General features: G+C 43.3%; 5 protein-coding genes across 5 annotated transcripts; 2 read left to right on the forward strand and 3 right to left on the reverse strand. All coding sequences in view use genetic code 12, as the record gives it.

The window, feature by feature from the left end:
- Positions 1-1769: 1769 nt before the first annotated feature.
- LODBEIA_P53180 (uncharacterized protein) lies at positions 1770-3062 on the forward strand (the record flags this gene model as incomplete). The annotated part of the gene is made up of 1 exon (XM_066975637.1): positions 1770-3062. The coding sequence occupies one exon, from the start codon at positions 1770-1772 to the stop codon at positions 3060-3062; it is 1293 nt and encodes a 430-aa protein (XP_066832256.1).
- Positions 3063-4918: 1856 nt separating this feature from the next.
- Positions 4919-6382, forward strand: LODBEIA_P53190 (uncharacterized protein; the record flags this gene model as incomplete). Its single annotated transcript, XM_066975638.1, has 1 exon — positions 4919-6382. One exon carries the CDS (start codon positions 4919-4921, stop codon positions 6380-6382), a length of 1464 nt encoding a protein of 487 aa, XP_066832257.1.
- Positions 6383-6531: 149 nt separating this feature from the next.
- LODBEIA_P53200 (uncharacterized protein) lies at positions 6532-9075 on the reverse strand (the record flags this gene model as incomplete). Its single annotated transcript, XM_066975640.1, has 1 exon — positions 6532-9075. The coding sequence occupies one exon, from the start codon at positions 9073-9075 to the stop codon at positions 6532-6534; it is 2544 nt and encodes an 847-aa protein (XP_066832258.1).
- A 116-nt stretch (positions 9076-9191) lies between these two features.
- Positions 9192-10859, reverse strand: LODBEIA_P53210 (uncharacterized protein; the record flags this gene model as incomplete). Its single annotated transcript, XM_066975641.1, has 1 exon — positions 9192-10859. One exon carries the CDS (start codon positions 10857-10859, stop codon positions 9192-9194), a length of 1668 nt encoding a protein of 555 aa, XP_066832259.1.
- A 956-nt stretch (positions 10860-11815) lies between these two features.
- On the reverse strand, positions 11816-14503 carry LODBEIA_P53220 (uncharacterized protein; the record flags this gene model as incomplete). The annotated part of the gene is made up of 1 exon (XM_066975642.1): positions 11816-14503. The coding sequence occupies one exon, from the start codon at positions 14501-14503 to the stop codon at positions 11816-11818; it is 2688 nt and encodes an 895-aa protein (XP_066832260.1).
- Positions 14504-14536: the final 33 nt, after the last annotated feature.

Raw genomic sequence — 14536 nt, forward strand, 5'->3', positions numbered from 1 at the left:
GAATCAAAACGGCTGATCTTGCCGATCAAGAAGATCTTCTAATCGAGCCCCACAAAGGTCTAGAAACAAAAATAGGATAATGCTGCTTGTATCAAAGCAGCAAGTCTCGATCACATGAAGGGGAGAAGATCTTTCTCGTGTTCTTGTCCTTCGTCTTTGAAATTTGAAAATTTTACGTGGTAAAAACAAGAGCCATGGGGCTCCGAAATTGCTTATATTTCAAACCACACCGTCAAATGTGGGTCACCCCCCCCCCCCCCCCCCCCCCAAAAAAAAAAGAAAAAAGAGATAGCTCTGCCTATTTTCCGACTCTTGTCAAATCAGCATGGGGTACAGGAATTCCAACATTTGCAGCCACTCGGTCCCATCCCATCGATTCACCGCCTTTTTTTTTTTTTTTTTTTTTTTTTTTAAGGACATTGCTGCTCCTTCACACAAAACCACCCACTGAATAGGGGTAAATTTCCCAACACCCCCTTTGTTTTTTCTCAACGTCTTGAAACACCATCTTTAGCCAGACAACTTCGTAGATCTATGGGGGAAAAAACAAACTACTACAGCCGCTTTGGTTAGAGGTTAGAACACACGGCTCATACGTTTTGACTAAAAGCGTATCAACTGTGAAGCGGAGGCGGGGGGAGGGGCGCTTAAGCTGGAAAGAAATGCCGTATACAATTCATTTAGATTACAGTTAAACCGTTTAATTGTGCAGTTTCATCAAGAGAGCTTTTTTTTTTTAAAGCCATGGCCATTGCGATTCGGAAACACTGACGGTGGAACAAGCCCTCCAGCTCGTTTTTTCGTTTTTTCGTTTTTGTAATTCTTGTTTTGTTTGTGTGGAATCGCTATTACTAGTCGAATCTCGTGAATTTCGTTTACTGTTGCTACTATTTACCTTAGATATATTTCCTACAGCCACAAGGCACTCCAATGCAACTTGATGCACGGGCGTATTTGCCTGAATCAGGTGTGATGAAAAAAATAATAAAAAGTTGTGATTTATACTCGACCTCGAGTTGAGCAGGATTGGGCAGGACTGAGCGGGACTGGAGGAGGGCTGTGATTGTGATTTTGAAACAGGTAAAATATAATTACATCATGGGTGCTTATACTTTCATAAACAAGTTGCCACGCTCTATACTGCTACTACTCCGGTGGATTGCAGTGGTTTTGATAATAACCACTCAAACCAAAGAGTTGAGGCTTGCTGGGTTAAAAATATATTGCAAACCAACACAATATCGCACCCGGAATCTTAACCTTTAGGTGTTTTCGACTTCCCTATACTTCTTCTACTCCATCATCGTCTTCCTCTCGCTGACTTTACTTGATTTCCCTCCATTTTTCCTCCTGCGTGTGTTTTTCCAAACAAAGTTCTTGTCTTGTTTATTCTCTTGCAACCTGTTCTCTTCTGGTTTATTTTTAAAATTATTAAACTTGAACAAGCTTCTAGTTACTTTATCATTTTATGGTGCTAGGGAACATATTTATACTTTTGGTAATTGGTCCGCATATGTGTTTTTTTTTTTTTTTGAAAGATTTTTCCAAACTGTCACCTCCTCCCCGTCCTCGTCCTCCTTTCCTACTATTCATCCAGCTTTCTTCTTCTTCTTCTTCTTCTTCTTCTTCTTCTACTTCTACTTCTTCTACTTCTTCTTCTTCTTCACCTTCTTCTTTACCCTCGTATTCTTCTTCTTTCCAACGTTCAACTTACTTCCTCAAGAAAAAAAAACAACATAAAACATACCTACTACTAATATTACCACTCAATGCAGATCAGTTTTATCCTTGCATTAGCAGTTACTGCAAAATTGGCATTTGCCGATGATGATACTACTACCAGTTCAACAACTTCAAGAGCTACCACCACTTCAGCCTCAGCCACCACAAGTGGCTCGCTTAGAACCACCAGCACCAACCCATGTTCATTTTCAAGAACTACCATGTCGGCTGCCACTGCAGTTGGCCAGTTGAATGCCTGTTCCACTTTGGATGGAGATATCACCATCACCGGTAACGAGATAGGAGTACTTGACTTGTCGGGCGTGGAAGAGATCAAAGGTGATCTCACCATCTTCAACGCACCCAGTCTTGTTTCTTTGAACTTCAACAGGTTGGAAACTATTAGTGGGTCCTTGGTGTTGAACAACAACACTCATTTGCAAGCCATCGACATGACTTCGTTGACCGTTGCCGACGATTTGCAATTTATTTCCTTGCCAGGTTTTGCGACTTTGAATTTAAACCAAGGTGTTAGCAGAGCTGGAAGAGTGGTTCTTTCAGACACGGCTTTGGAAAATTTGAATGGATTGGCCCATTTTGATACCATCGACTATATGAACATCAACAACAACAAGAACATTGTTGAGATCAATTTTGAAGACTTGGAAACGGTTACCGATGCCTTGATCTTGAGCTTTAACCACGACGACGCCGTTGTCAGTTTGAACTCGTTGAGATGGGCCGGTAACTTGACGGTGCAGGATGTTGCCGAGTTTTCAGCTAGAAACTTGACTGCGGTTAATGGCTCCTTGTCAATCAGTTACAATAGCTTTGAAAGCCTCAACATTTCCAGTTTGACCACTGTTGGCTCGTCTTTGCAAGTTTTCGCCAATGACGAGATAACCGACTTGAGTTTTGGTTCATTAAGAGAAATTGGCGGAGAATTGAGGTTATTTAACAACACCTTGTTGGAAGACTTGAACGATTCATTTAGTGCATTGCAAAGAGTCAGAGGTGCTGTTAGTATCACTGGTCCAATTGCCAATTTCTCCGTTGCAAGTTTGGAAAGAGTCGATGGTGACTTTGAGCTTACTTCTACTTCGGAAGATTTTGATTGTTCAAGATTAGATGAGTTGCACGATGATGGCGATATTCAGGGCCACAATTATGTCTGTACCCACGCCGAAGTCGAAGCTTCCTTGACAGAGTCTACTTCCACCGGTGCTTCAACTACAACAGCTGGTGGCTCAACTACAACAAGAGAAAGCAACGCAGACAAGCCATACACTCCAGCTGGCATGCTTGCCTGTTTCCTTGCTGGTGTTTTGACCTTTTTGTAGGGAAAAAGTTGAACTTTTCAGTTCCCGAGAGCAGCCTAGTCGCACTACCTTCTTGGTAAGAAGGAGGTAGTTTAATTACATAGTGGGCAAAAAAAAAAAGAGAAATTCAAATATATACTTTTAATCTATAAATCTCATTCATTCATGAAATAAAGTGTTTGGAAATGTAGAACGCAGGGGGAGGGGGGGGGGAAGTAGTACAAGCCCCTTCCCACAAACGTTGACGGTTGTGAAATGTCCTTTTTCGCAGCCAAAATGAGCATCGGTGCTACCAGAAGCATACCGAAGCTGCCCGAGAGCACTACTAGTAGATGTTTCCCATTTTGAAGTTGGGCGCCAGAAATCAAACTCCACATCATTACATCACCGTCCGCTGAAACAATCTGGCATCAACGTATTGATTGATCCAGAAGTAAACAAATAAAAGATAAAAAAAAATTTTGAAATTTTTTTGGTACTGGGTTTTCACAAAATATCAACCTTGTGAAAGGAAAGAAGAACCTGACTGTTTACCACACAGCCACCATATAACCAGAAACGCTTCAAAAGAAAAGGAAAAACCCACGACGATGTTTTAAGCTACTTCACAGAAAATTTGGCTCGAAAAATGTCAGCTACTTTTGTTTTCAATAGAACCGAAAGCAGTAAATGCTGGGAAGCGAAAAGTTTACAAATTGCATGAGATGAGTGATGGAGCAAAGGGGAGTTTTTTCTTTTTTTTTTTTTTAATTCCGAGGGCCCCAACTTCTCGAACAGGACAAATTGCCCATTCCAAGACCCTTCCTTTTAAACTTCTTGACTCTAGGAACCGAACAGAACAGGAGAAGGAGAGCACCGGCAAGTGGAATACAAATATTTTTTTCCTTTCATGTTGTAGTTCGGCTTTGGCTGTGAAACTTTCTCTTTTTTTTTTTTTTTTCTTTTCCTTTTTCATTGCAAAATTTCTTTCTTGAGCCGAGGTTACGCTGAAGAAGCCAAAACCAACCACTGCTTGCGTGGAGTTCACCTTACTTTGATCTGAAGTGGACCAACTGGTTTTACTTGTTTTGCTGCCTTAACTAGATCTACAAACACAAGAGAGGTTTTTGTTCTAATACAATAAAAGGCAAAGCAGCAGCATTAAAGATGGAATGGAAGAAGGAGGCACTATGGGCCGGGGAATCGAACAGGGAGCATGTTGCTATTATTCTCCACTTCTATTAATAGCAGTAGCAAAGCATGTCAAGCACGTCAACCTTGGGTGCTGCATTGGTTAGTTGTTTATTCGGCAGACTTTTCGGTATTGGGGGACCTACTCGGTGCGTCGCGAATTGTATTATTTTCTCCCCTTTCCCGCGGGATCTGGCGGAAGGGCTCGCGGGAGGCGTAGCGAGAAAGTCGCCCCCTTCTCGCCCGGCCTCGTGGTGGTGGTGGTGCAACTTTCTTTTTTTTTCTCTTTTCCTCGTGATACTCGCAAACACCAGCTATACTAAGGGCTGTGTTAATACATATATATATACGAACACTGCTACTGTTTTTTAACTCATCTTTAGTTTAGAAGAAGGTAATAGACAAAGAGATACTCGTGCTTCACTTTCCCTCAACTCTCGACCAGTCATAGTCCACATCACCTGGTTCAAAATTCTCCCAGAACCCTGGCTCTTTTTTGTCTGTCTCAACTCGTTCATCAACAGGACGAAAATAGAAAAAAAAAAAAAATTAAATTTCAAAATATCAACCGATTCGAGACTTCGAATACAACTATTTCTTCATATATATAAAGACACCCAGATCTGTCCTTTGTCTTGCTTTCCGTTCACTTGGTTCTTAGATTTCATTTACTTTATTTATTCACTCGCAAGGAGACACGGACAACAATGACATTTGCGTCCCAAGAATCCATAATGGAATCCTTCAACAGGGCAGGTCAAAAGCAAGTCTTTACATACTTTGACTCCTTGTCCGAGCAAGGCCAGCGGAAGCTCATAAACCAGTTGGCCAAGATTGAAGATCCAGTCAACTTGGTCCACACGGTTGAGGAGGCCATACAGTATTCATCAAGTTCATCTGCTAGAGACTTTACTCAATTGCCAGAGGAGCTGACAGCTTCAACCGTGGGACTCGACTCTGAAACTCAAGCACACTGGTCCCAATTGGGGTTTGAGGCCATTGCCCAAGGTGAAGTTGCAGTTTTGCTCATGGCTGGAGGCCAGGGCACGCGTTTGGGCTCAAACGAGCCCAAGGGGTGCTTTGATATCCAATTGCCTTCTCACAAGTCGCTTTTCCAAACGCAAGCTGAAAAGATTTTAAAAATTGAAAAATTGACTCAACATCAACAAAAAACCGGCGAAAAGCAGCCTCGCATCATGTGGTATATTATGACCAGTGGACCAACAAGAGAATCCACGGAAACTTTTTTCCAAAAAAACAACTATTTCGGCTTGAGCCCGAACCAAGTCAAATTCTTTAATCAAGGTACATTGCCGTGCTTTGACTTGAAAGGAGAAAAAATCTTGCTTGCTTCTCAGGATTCAATCTGCGAGTCTCCAGATGGTAATGGCGGGTTATACAAGGCTTTGCTAGTCAATGGCATATTAGATGACATGGTTGCCAAGGGTATCAAACACATCCATGCCTATTGCGTTGACAATTCATTAGTCAAAGTGGCTGACCCTTTATTTATTGGCTTTGCCATTGACCGGAAATTTGACTTGGCCACAAAAGTCGTGCGTAAAAGAGACGCCAACGAGAGCGTGGGGCTTATCGTGTTGAATGACGACCTCAAGAGACCTTGTGTTATCGAGTACAGTGAAATCTCACAAGCATTGGCGGAAAAGAAAGACCCCCAGGACCCATCCAAGTTGTTTCTTCGAGCTGCCAACATTGTGAACCACTACTACTCAGTTGACCTTTTAACCAAGATGATCCCCAAATGGACCACATCTCAAGAATACTTGCCATTCCACATTGCCAAAAAGAAGATCCCTAGCATGAATTTGAAATCGAATGAGTTTTATAAACCAACCGAGCCAAATGGGATCAAACTAGAGCAATTCATCTTTGATGTGTTTCCCTCAGTCGAACTTTCCAAGTTTGGCTGTCTTGAAGTTGCAAGACTGGATGAATTTTCACCTTTGAAAAACGCCGATGGCGCCCAGAACGATACACCAACAACGTGTAGATTGCACTATTTGAAAAGAAGCACCGAATGGATCAAGAAAAATGGCGGGCTTTTACAAAACCAAGACGACTTGGTTGAAGTCAGTCCCTTAACTAGTTATTTCGGTGAAGACTTGGAAATTGTCAAAGGTAAAACATTCAAAAACGGTGATGTTATTTAAGGGGGTAATTGGGGGTAGAACATGAAGAAAGATGAATTTTTTTTCCTTTTTTTTTTTTTTTTTTTTTTTTTGCATTTTAAATAGAAGATAGAAATTTCATCAATAGATACATTTACATTTTATTTATATCTAGTTCAGGAAAAAAAAGATCAAGCTAATAACCGGTTCATTTGCTCAACTGTATAGTCCAAGACATAGGTCTGCTCTATCAAGTCGTCCAACCTGCTATAATGGCGCTCATTATATGGTAAAATACTATCAACATTCTTCATGACTCCCGGGATCTCAATCAACTTTTCAATTGCAAAATTGTGCAAAATGACATGCAACAAGTTTTGGCTGATTTCAAAAAACTTGAAATTGACATTCCAATCTCGAATCTTTTTGAAAAGTAGAACTAGCTGCTCATTATTCAACAGGCTGATTGTCAGTTCCAACTCAAACGAGCCAATCAGCGAGTCGGCGTCGATATTGGTCTCAATGCACGATTTGATCACATTGTATAGCCTCATTGAGTGGTTCAACGACAACGCTAGTAGGAAAGCATTGCTCCAATCTTGGTTCTTGATAAAGTTGCTCAAATCCTGTTCTTGTTCAATCTTTTCCTTCTCCTGTAGTTCCTTCTCCTTGACCTCCTCCGCGGTATTGTCTTTCCAAACAACAATTTTGCCATCCCCATCAGCAGTGACAAACTCATCGCCTTCGTCGTCCTTGACAGCCAAAGCCCATATCCTGTCCGCGTGATTGTCCAAAGTCTTGATAGTTTCTTCAGTCTTGTAGTCCCACAACTTGACCAACCCATCAGCACCGCTCGATACTAACTGTGCATTGACGCTATTAAAAAACCTCACCCGTTGCACGGCATTCGTGTGCCCTTCCAACGTCTTTTTACACGCGAAATCATGCAACGACCACACTTTTACCGTCTTGTCACCGCTACCTGTGGCAATCAACTTGTCGTACTTGTAAAAATTCACATCCCAAAGCCCCCGCTTGTGGCCCTTCAACACCCCCACTGTTTCTCCAGTCTCTGAACTCCACACTTTTGCGAGCTTGTCGTATGAGGCAGTGGCGAAAAACTCGTCATTTGGCGAAACGTCAATGGCGTTAATGTCCTTGTCGTGAGCTCTTCTAGTGAAAACGGAATGTTTGACAACTTCGCCTGGGACCTTGGGAATCTTCCATTTTTTAACCGTCAAATCATTCGACCCAGTAACGAGAAAAGTGGGTGTCGTCGTCAGCTTGTTGAAACTGATTGCCGTGACGGACCCCGCGTGCCCTTGGAAAACAGCAAACGGCTCAAACGCCAGTGTTTTGTCACTCCAATTCCACACTCTGGCTTCCCCATCCTTTGAAGCAGTAGCAATCCAAACACCATCGGCGCTCGCGTCAACGGCGTTGAGCAAATCCGTGTGTCCTTCATACATTGCAACTTCAAAAGGCTTTTCCAAATTCAAAACCCTCAAGGCCGGAGCATTAGTAGCCATGGCCAATAAGTTCAAATCGGGACCCACGTACTTGACATCAGCCACAACACCTTGGTTCCCGGCAATCTTTCTCACACAGGGCAAGTCAAACACGTGATCCTTCTCGATTCTCTGATCCTCAATCAGCAAATCGACTTCTACAACAGTTTGGTCACTCACCACAAGATAAATTTTTCTTTGCTCTTCAACTTTGATTGCGTGGACAATGAGCAATTCCTCGTTAGTCTTTAATGGTGCAGGAGACTGAGCAATCAAATCCCCAGTCTTGATTTCCCATAACCGCAACGTGTTGCTGGAACCGGCAGTGTAAAAATACTGGGTTTCATTGACAAATTTCACAAACCCACAAGCTTCAATCTGTTCCCGAATATGATACGTCTCCAACGGCTTGAAGTTCTTGGTGCTGTAGATGATGACTATCTGGTCTCGTCCACCAGATAAGAAATACTCAAACAGGTTGTCAAAGGCCACGCCTCTCACAGCAGTATTGTGGTCATTTAAAGTATGTATGCATTTCTTTCTTTCCAAGTCCCAAATCTTCACCGTGCCCATCGTGTCCCCCAGGGCCAATCTCCAATTCGGCTCGTGAGGTTCTCCGTGTATGCTAAGCGAGCAGATGATAGTACCGTGGCCCTTTAAAGACTGCGAAACAAAGCCGCCTTCAATGTCCCACACGGTGACAACTCCATCGGTGCCACCAAACGCAAATAAACTTGAGCTGGCATCTGCACAGGACATATACACTGGCGACGACAACTTGAACGTCTTGGCTATCGATCGACTCAGCAAATCAAAAACCCGGAGCTGTTGAGATTGCGAGCATATAGCGAGATGTCGACCATTGGGGCTAAAGCAAAGACTCGTGATCACTTCATCGTCATCGCCTGGAACTTGGCAGTAGATTTCATTCGAATCTAGATCGGTGATGATCACGTGTTCATCCCTGGGCGTGGCCATATATCTCCCATCCAATGTGTTGATCGTGGCGCTGGTTGAACCCACGTATATCGGCTCTATACTCCTGTGAGTATACGTTGTCTTGAGGTCCATGGGGTCTTTCCTGGTGTCTTTACTAGTGGTGTCTTCCCTGACGGTGGAAACTTCATGGGTCTCTAAATTTTTTTTTTTTTTATTGACGGGGGCCGCCAAATAAATGCCAAATCTCCGATGAGCATCACCACCGTTGGGGTGATGTGAATAACACATTTTGACTGAAAGAAGGCAACTACGAACACCCACCTCAGTAGGTAGAATACAATGTGCTCTTTATAACGTCTAAAAAACATCTTCTCCGATCTGTTTACGTATAAACGCTCACACCGTTACATCCAGTCCATCCCCAATGATTTGGCAGTGTTTTGCATGTACAACTCTAGATAATCCTCCAATCCTTTCTTCTTATCCCCGTAGCTATCCCCCAGAAGCCACTGTCTGAATCTGATGATTCCAAAAATAATGCCAGAGAGAAGCAAACTCGTGTGGACCTTGACTAGATCCCAGTAGTCAGTCCAGGTCAAGTTGCCATCGCTTGACAATGCAAGTACAGCTTCTTGAGTCAACAAGTTGATTCGATTGACGGGCGATCCAAACTGCTGATTCATATTCTGAATCATTCTCATTGTTCTAGATAGAAATGGGAGCTCCTTGGGGAACTTCAGCTCGTCGCCAATAAACGATTTCATCAACGCCGAAACATCTCTAGTATCTTGTGCTTCTTCTTCTTCTTTTTCGTTTTTGTTGCTCAATTTAACAGGTCGAAGCTGAACCAAGGTTGCAAAAATCTCTGTTGAATGGATCCCCCATTCTTTGCCAATCTCCTGAACACCTTGCACATTCATCACAAACAAGTCCTTCCACAACTTGCAGTATTGAAGACGAAACTCGTCGGTTAAGGTGATGTACAACCCATGATCAAGCAACACCAACTGCTGTTTTCCCTTTTCGTCAAAGCGAGCAAGCAAGTTCCCTGGGTGCGGGTCAGAGTGAACAAATCCGTATTTGAAAATCTGTCGACCAAACAACTTGATGTACTGAGTCATGGTCTTTTTAAGATCGATGCCTTTGGAAACCAAGACTTCCTTATCCGTGAGCGCAATCCCCGTGACCCACTCGGCAGGCAACACTTGTCTCGTGGTCAATTCGGGGTAGTTTTTGGGAATTTTGACATTCTCGTGTTTCAACTGCGGGTCTCCGTCAATAAGGCGCTGCAAGCGCAACGCATTCTCCATCTCATTGACAAAATCCGTCTCCTTGGTCATTTGCTCAGACACGTAGCTTGTAAATATACTCAAGGGTATGTCAAACACTTTTTCGTAAACTTTCGAAATGAACCGGTACACCCACAAATCGACAACAATCTGCCGCTCGATATAATGATGCTGCACTTTCAACGCCACTTCCTGTGAACCCATCCTTGCATTGAACTTGGCCTTGTGCACTTGAGCTATAGACGCGCTAGCAACGGGCACATGGTCAATCCAGTCAAAATACTCTTCTTCGTAGCCATCGCCAAGATTCAGCTTCAAAACCAGGTCGACTTGAGTCCACGTGTCGCAAGGTGCTTCATCGTACAACTTCGGGAACCGCGCTTGGTAGGCCCTCGGGAACAAATTGCCCTGGTTGGCAATCGCCTGTCCCAACTTAATATAAAGCCCCTTGTTGTGCATCAAAAGCTCAAGCAATTTCGCACTCGCCAATTCATGGAGATCTTCCAAGTTTCGATAGCTTTTGGAGTCAAACCCATACGCATACGCGATCCACAACAAGACATACAACGCTCGAACAGATCTTGTGATTAAACTCGAGTTGAACTCACGGTCGACATAGTACACCGTGCCGCCACCAGCGGCAATCGCCGCCACGGGATAGCCATACCGTTTCCAGCGATTCGCCCTGACATGCTTGGGCGTTTGAGTTGCTATCTTGCGTCTCACAACAAACTGGCTGATGCTGAATCTAGGTGACACCCTACACCATGGCCTTGCAATCATCCTATACACGTCTGTTTCGGGCGGCAAAAAAAACCAAAAAAAACCAAAAAAAGGTCACCAGATTTGCCTGACAAAAACCTTACAAGCTAGACAAGATGATATGACCTTGCGAAACAGGCTTATCTCTTACCTCTGTGCATATGTAGATGCTCATAATCCCTCCTTCTGCTCTTCGTCCTATTGTTCACGGCAAATATCCGGGGAAAGTCGCCAACTTCGCGCAACGGCAAAACTTGTGACTTTCAAGGCCCACAGCGAATGGAAAAAAAAACTTCCAACCGAAACTCCCCTGGCGTCAACTCTTCTCCTCCTGATCCAACCGGCCAAACCCGAACCTCAACCCCATATATATACCCCTATATCTGGCTATCAACTCGTCGAAACCAGGCCCGAATAAAATTGAGCCGATTGAGAACTCAGAAGCCGTCATCAACTCAAAAAACTCCAGAAGAAAACTCGAAAAAACCGACCCATGTTTGCAAGAACCATTAGAGCCTCCGCCATTCGTCGCTATGCCACAGTGCAGGCCGCAGCAGCACCTGTAGTGACAAAACCAAGAAAAGTGGGACTGTTCAGAGGCGGCGTTGTGGGCTTCTTGCTCGGTAGTGTTGTCGCTGGAAGCTTGAGCTACTCGTACATCATTTCCGCTACTTCAAACGCTCAAGCCGTTGTAGTGGCCGACGTGGTGGCTCTACAAAATAGCATTGATAATCTTGAAAAACACATCAAGGCCTTGGAAGCAGACAAGAAGAAATAGAACTTGTTGTTTTGTTTTGTTTAGTTGAAAAAAGAAAAGAATTTTGGGAATTATTGAATTTCATACGCTTTTGTAGGTTTGGTCGATACGTTGAGTTTACTCTACAATACGCATTTCTCTTCAAGTCATCAATAGAAATATCCCCCTGGAAAGATTTAATGAAACCAATCTATTTACAATTTGATAAACCCCCCCCTTTCTAGTTGATATAATTTATAAACTGAACAGCGTCGTTAAGGAACTGCTCAAACTCCTCTTGAGACAACTCGCCCTCACCGAGAATCACTTCAAACTTCCTGCCTCCAAATTCACCACCTTCAATCAAACTTAGGCATCCCCGTCTCTGCTTGAAATCGAAGTTCAAATCCGTCTTGTACGTGAGATGTATGAAATCATACGCAATCTTCTTTCCATCAAAGTTCAATTCAAGAACGGGCGAGATTTGAACCTTGTTGACACCACCGAAATTCAATTGCGACTCGTCAAGAAAACGTTCAAAGTCAGGTTGGCTCTTGAATCTCTCTTCTTGGGTACCGGTCAACAAATCGGAAACTTTTATCCGTGTAACCTGCAAGTCACAGGGCAAGCTAACCAAGGGGGTGATTACATTCCGCATTGCTTCAATGGACAAGATTTGCAACGTATCCAATCTCACACAACCAGAAGAGTCCAATTCAGCTTGGATCTCCACGGGAGGATAGTCCAAGTTTGAAATTGAGCCGTGATGGATCGATGGCAGCAATCTGATTTGAATACTGTTGGTAAATGGCTGTCCGTTGTTGTACAACACGGGGAATGAAGTGGCGATATCTTTTACGAATGGCACATTTGTCATGAATTGATAATCGCTTTCATCATTGGGTGAAACAGGTGAGGCAGCAAATGCCAGTGAGTTAGACGGGGTAGGTTTGTTTTGAAGTAGCACAGCGCCAATTTGAACAGTGAATGCAACGTACGATTCCCCCGTTTGAGTCTTGCCCGTAGCTGGAGCAAATGAAAAATCGCACAACTGAGTGTAAAGATTGCTTATTTCATTTTTTGCAAGTGGAGAGGGAACTTTAGCCTCGGCTTCAACTTGAGGCTCCGCATCCTGGCTTATACTTTCCCCAAGAAACTCATTCCCAGTTGATGAGTTTGATTCATCAAGTGTGTCAGTAGTGTCTTCCCCTGTCAACGTAGAAAAAGCATCGTCTTTGCCCTTGTCAGTGGTTTCCTCATCAAAGTCCTTCAACAACTCATCAAACATCAGAGCATCAGCGTCATTAAACGCGCCCAATCCCGTCCTCAATTCGTCAACAACTTGGTCATTACTTTTGCCTTCAACGTCTTCAACCAATTTGGAAACATCAGGGAACTCGTCAACATCAAATTCGCCGCGGTCAAACTTGCCCAATTGGTGACGTAAGTCTTCAATATTGAGATGGTTATCTCTTGCACTTTCCAAACCGGGAGCTCGTTGACGATTCTCCAAGATTCCATCCAAATTGAAACTATTGAGTTGTTGATCATATGCAGAGTCAGCTCCAGCTTCGGTTTCGCCACTTTTTTGCCAGTCACCAGGGTCTGACACTGGTTTGCCACGAAGATGAAGCATGTTTCTATGATTTGTCAAATTTTCCAAACTCTTTGATTGCAACACCAGCTCATTCATACAATCAAACTTGTCAAAGATCATTTCGTTTGCACAACCTGGCTTGCCACATTGACGCAAGATGCTATAATACTGGAAATCCTTTTCGTTCCAAGACCATATATCTTTGTTGACAAAAGGTACCAATGTCTCATTTTTTAGTGCCGCTTTGTTCCACACATCGGTACGTAGATGAGGATTATATTTGCTCACCAGCCAGCTGAGTAACCTCTTGGCAATGTCCAAGTCCGCTTGAGAATAGGACTCAAGCGTGACAAAATCATTATCAACCACCTCTGGCATAAAGACTTGAGCAGTTGAAGCAACGGCTTTCAAGTCGTGTGTGTCGAATTTCCCCTGCAATTGCGTCAAGTCCAATTGCTCCTTCTTGATGTCTTTTTTAAATCGTAAGAAATTCATTTCAAATGCAGAAACTGTCGAGTCAACTCCCGATACGTACAATTTGGACCCTTTCACTTTCATGGGCAATTTGAAAGATTTGAAAGCGTTGAAGAATCTCGCACGGTTCTCCATGATGAAAAATTGCATTGCTGGAGTCAAGGTGAGCATTTTGGTGATGATTAGTTCGTCGCTTTGAACCTTTTCCGACTGAACGACATTCCACACTTTGCTGATAATGTCATCGATGAGCTCTGCTTTTCTTTGCGAAGTTTTGAGCTTGGTGGTGCTGGATTTGTCGTTGAAAAGCTGAGCATAGCTTCGGATCTGGGCTTTGGAAAAAGCCTTGTCAATTTGATGATGAATATTTTCATATCTTTTTCTGCCAACAGTGGATTCAAAAGGTTTAAAACTTTCAATGTGTCGGTGAAAATCGTCGACTTTTTCATGTAACGTAGAGGCGGATAATAAAGTCGATAGAATTTCCGGATCAAATGTTCTCCTTGGTTGTTTCAGTAATGGTTTATTGGCTGTCGGAGTGGAGTTTCGTTTCTTCTTTCTTCTGTAGTCTGCAGGTTTCAAGAAAATACGGTGAGATCGAAGATGGTCATGGGAAAAGTCAATTTTTCCTTGATGCAGCAGGAGATCATGATTCGTGAGTGGTGAATCTATGACTGGAGAGACTTGATGAACATCGCAATGTTGGATCTGCTCGTCAGCGGGTTCACGATTTCCCTCCTTTGAGGCTTCCACGGCATGGTTTCTTAGTCGAAGGCCTTGACTGAGAAGTCGACACGGCAGACAATACCGTTGCAAAATCTGTAAATCTCGTCGCAAGCAACGGCCATCGACAAGCATAGTGGTGGTTGTTCTTTGCCTATCTTTGGTGGA

The sequence above is a fragment of the Lodderomyces beijingensis genome, assembly GCF_963989305.1.
Source record: "Lodderomyces beijingensis strain CBS 14171 genome assembly, chromosome: 7".
NCBI lineage: Eukaryota > Fungi > Ascomycota > Pichiomycetes > Serinales > Debaryomycetaceae > Lodderomyces > Lodderomyces beijingensis.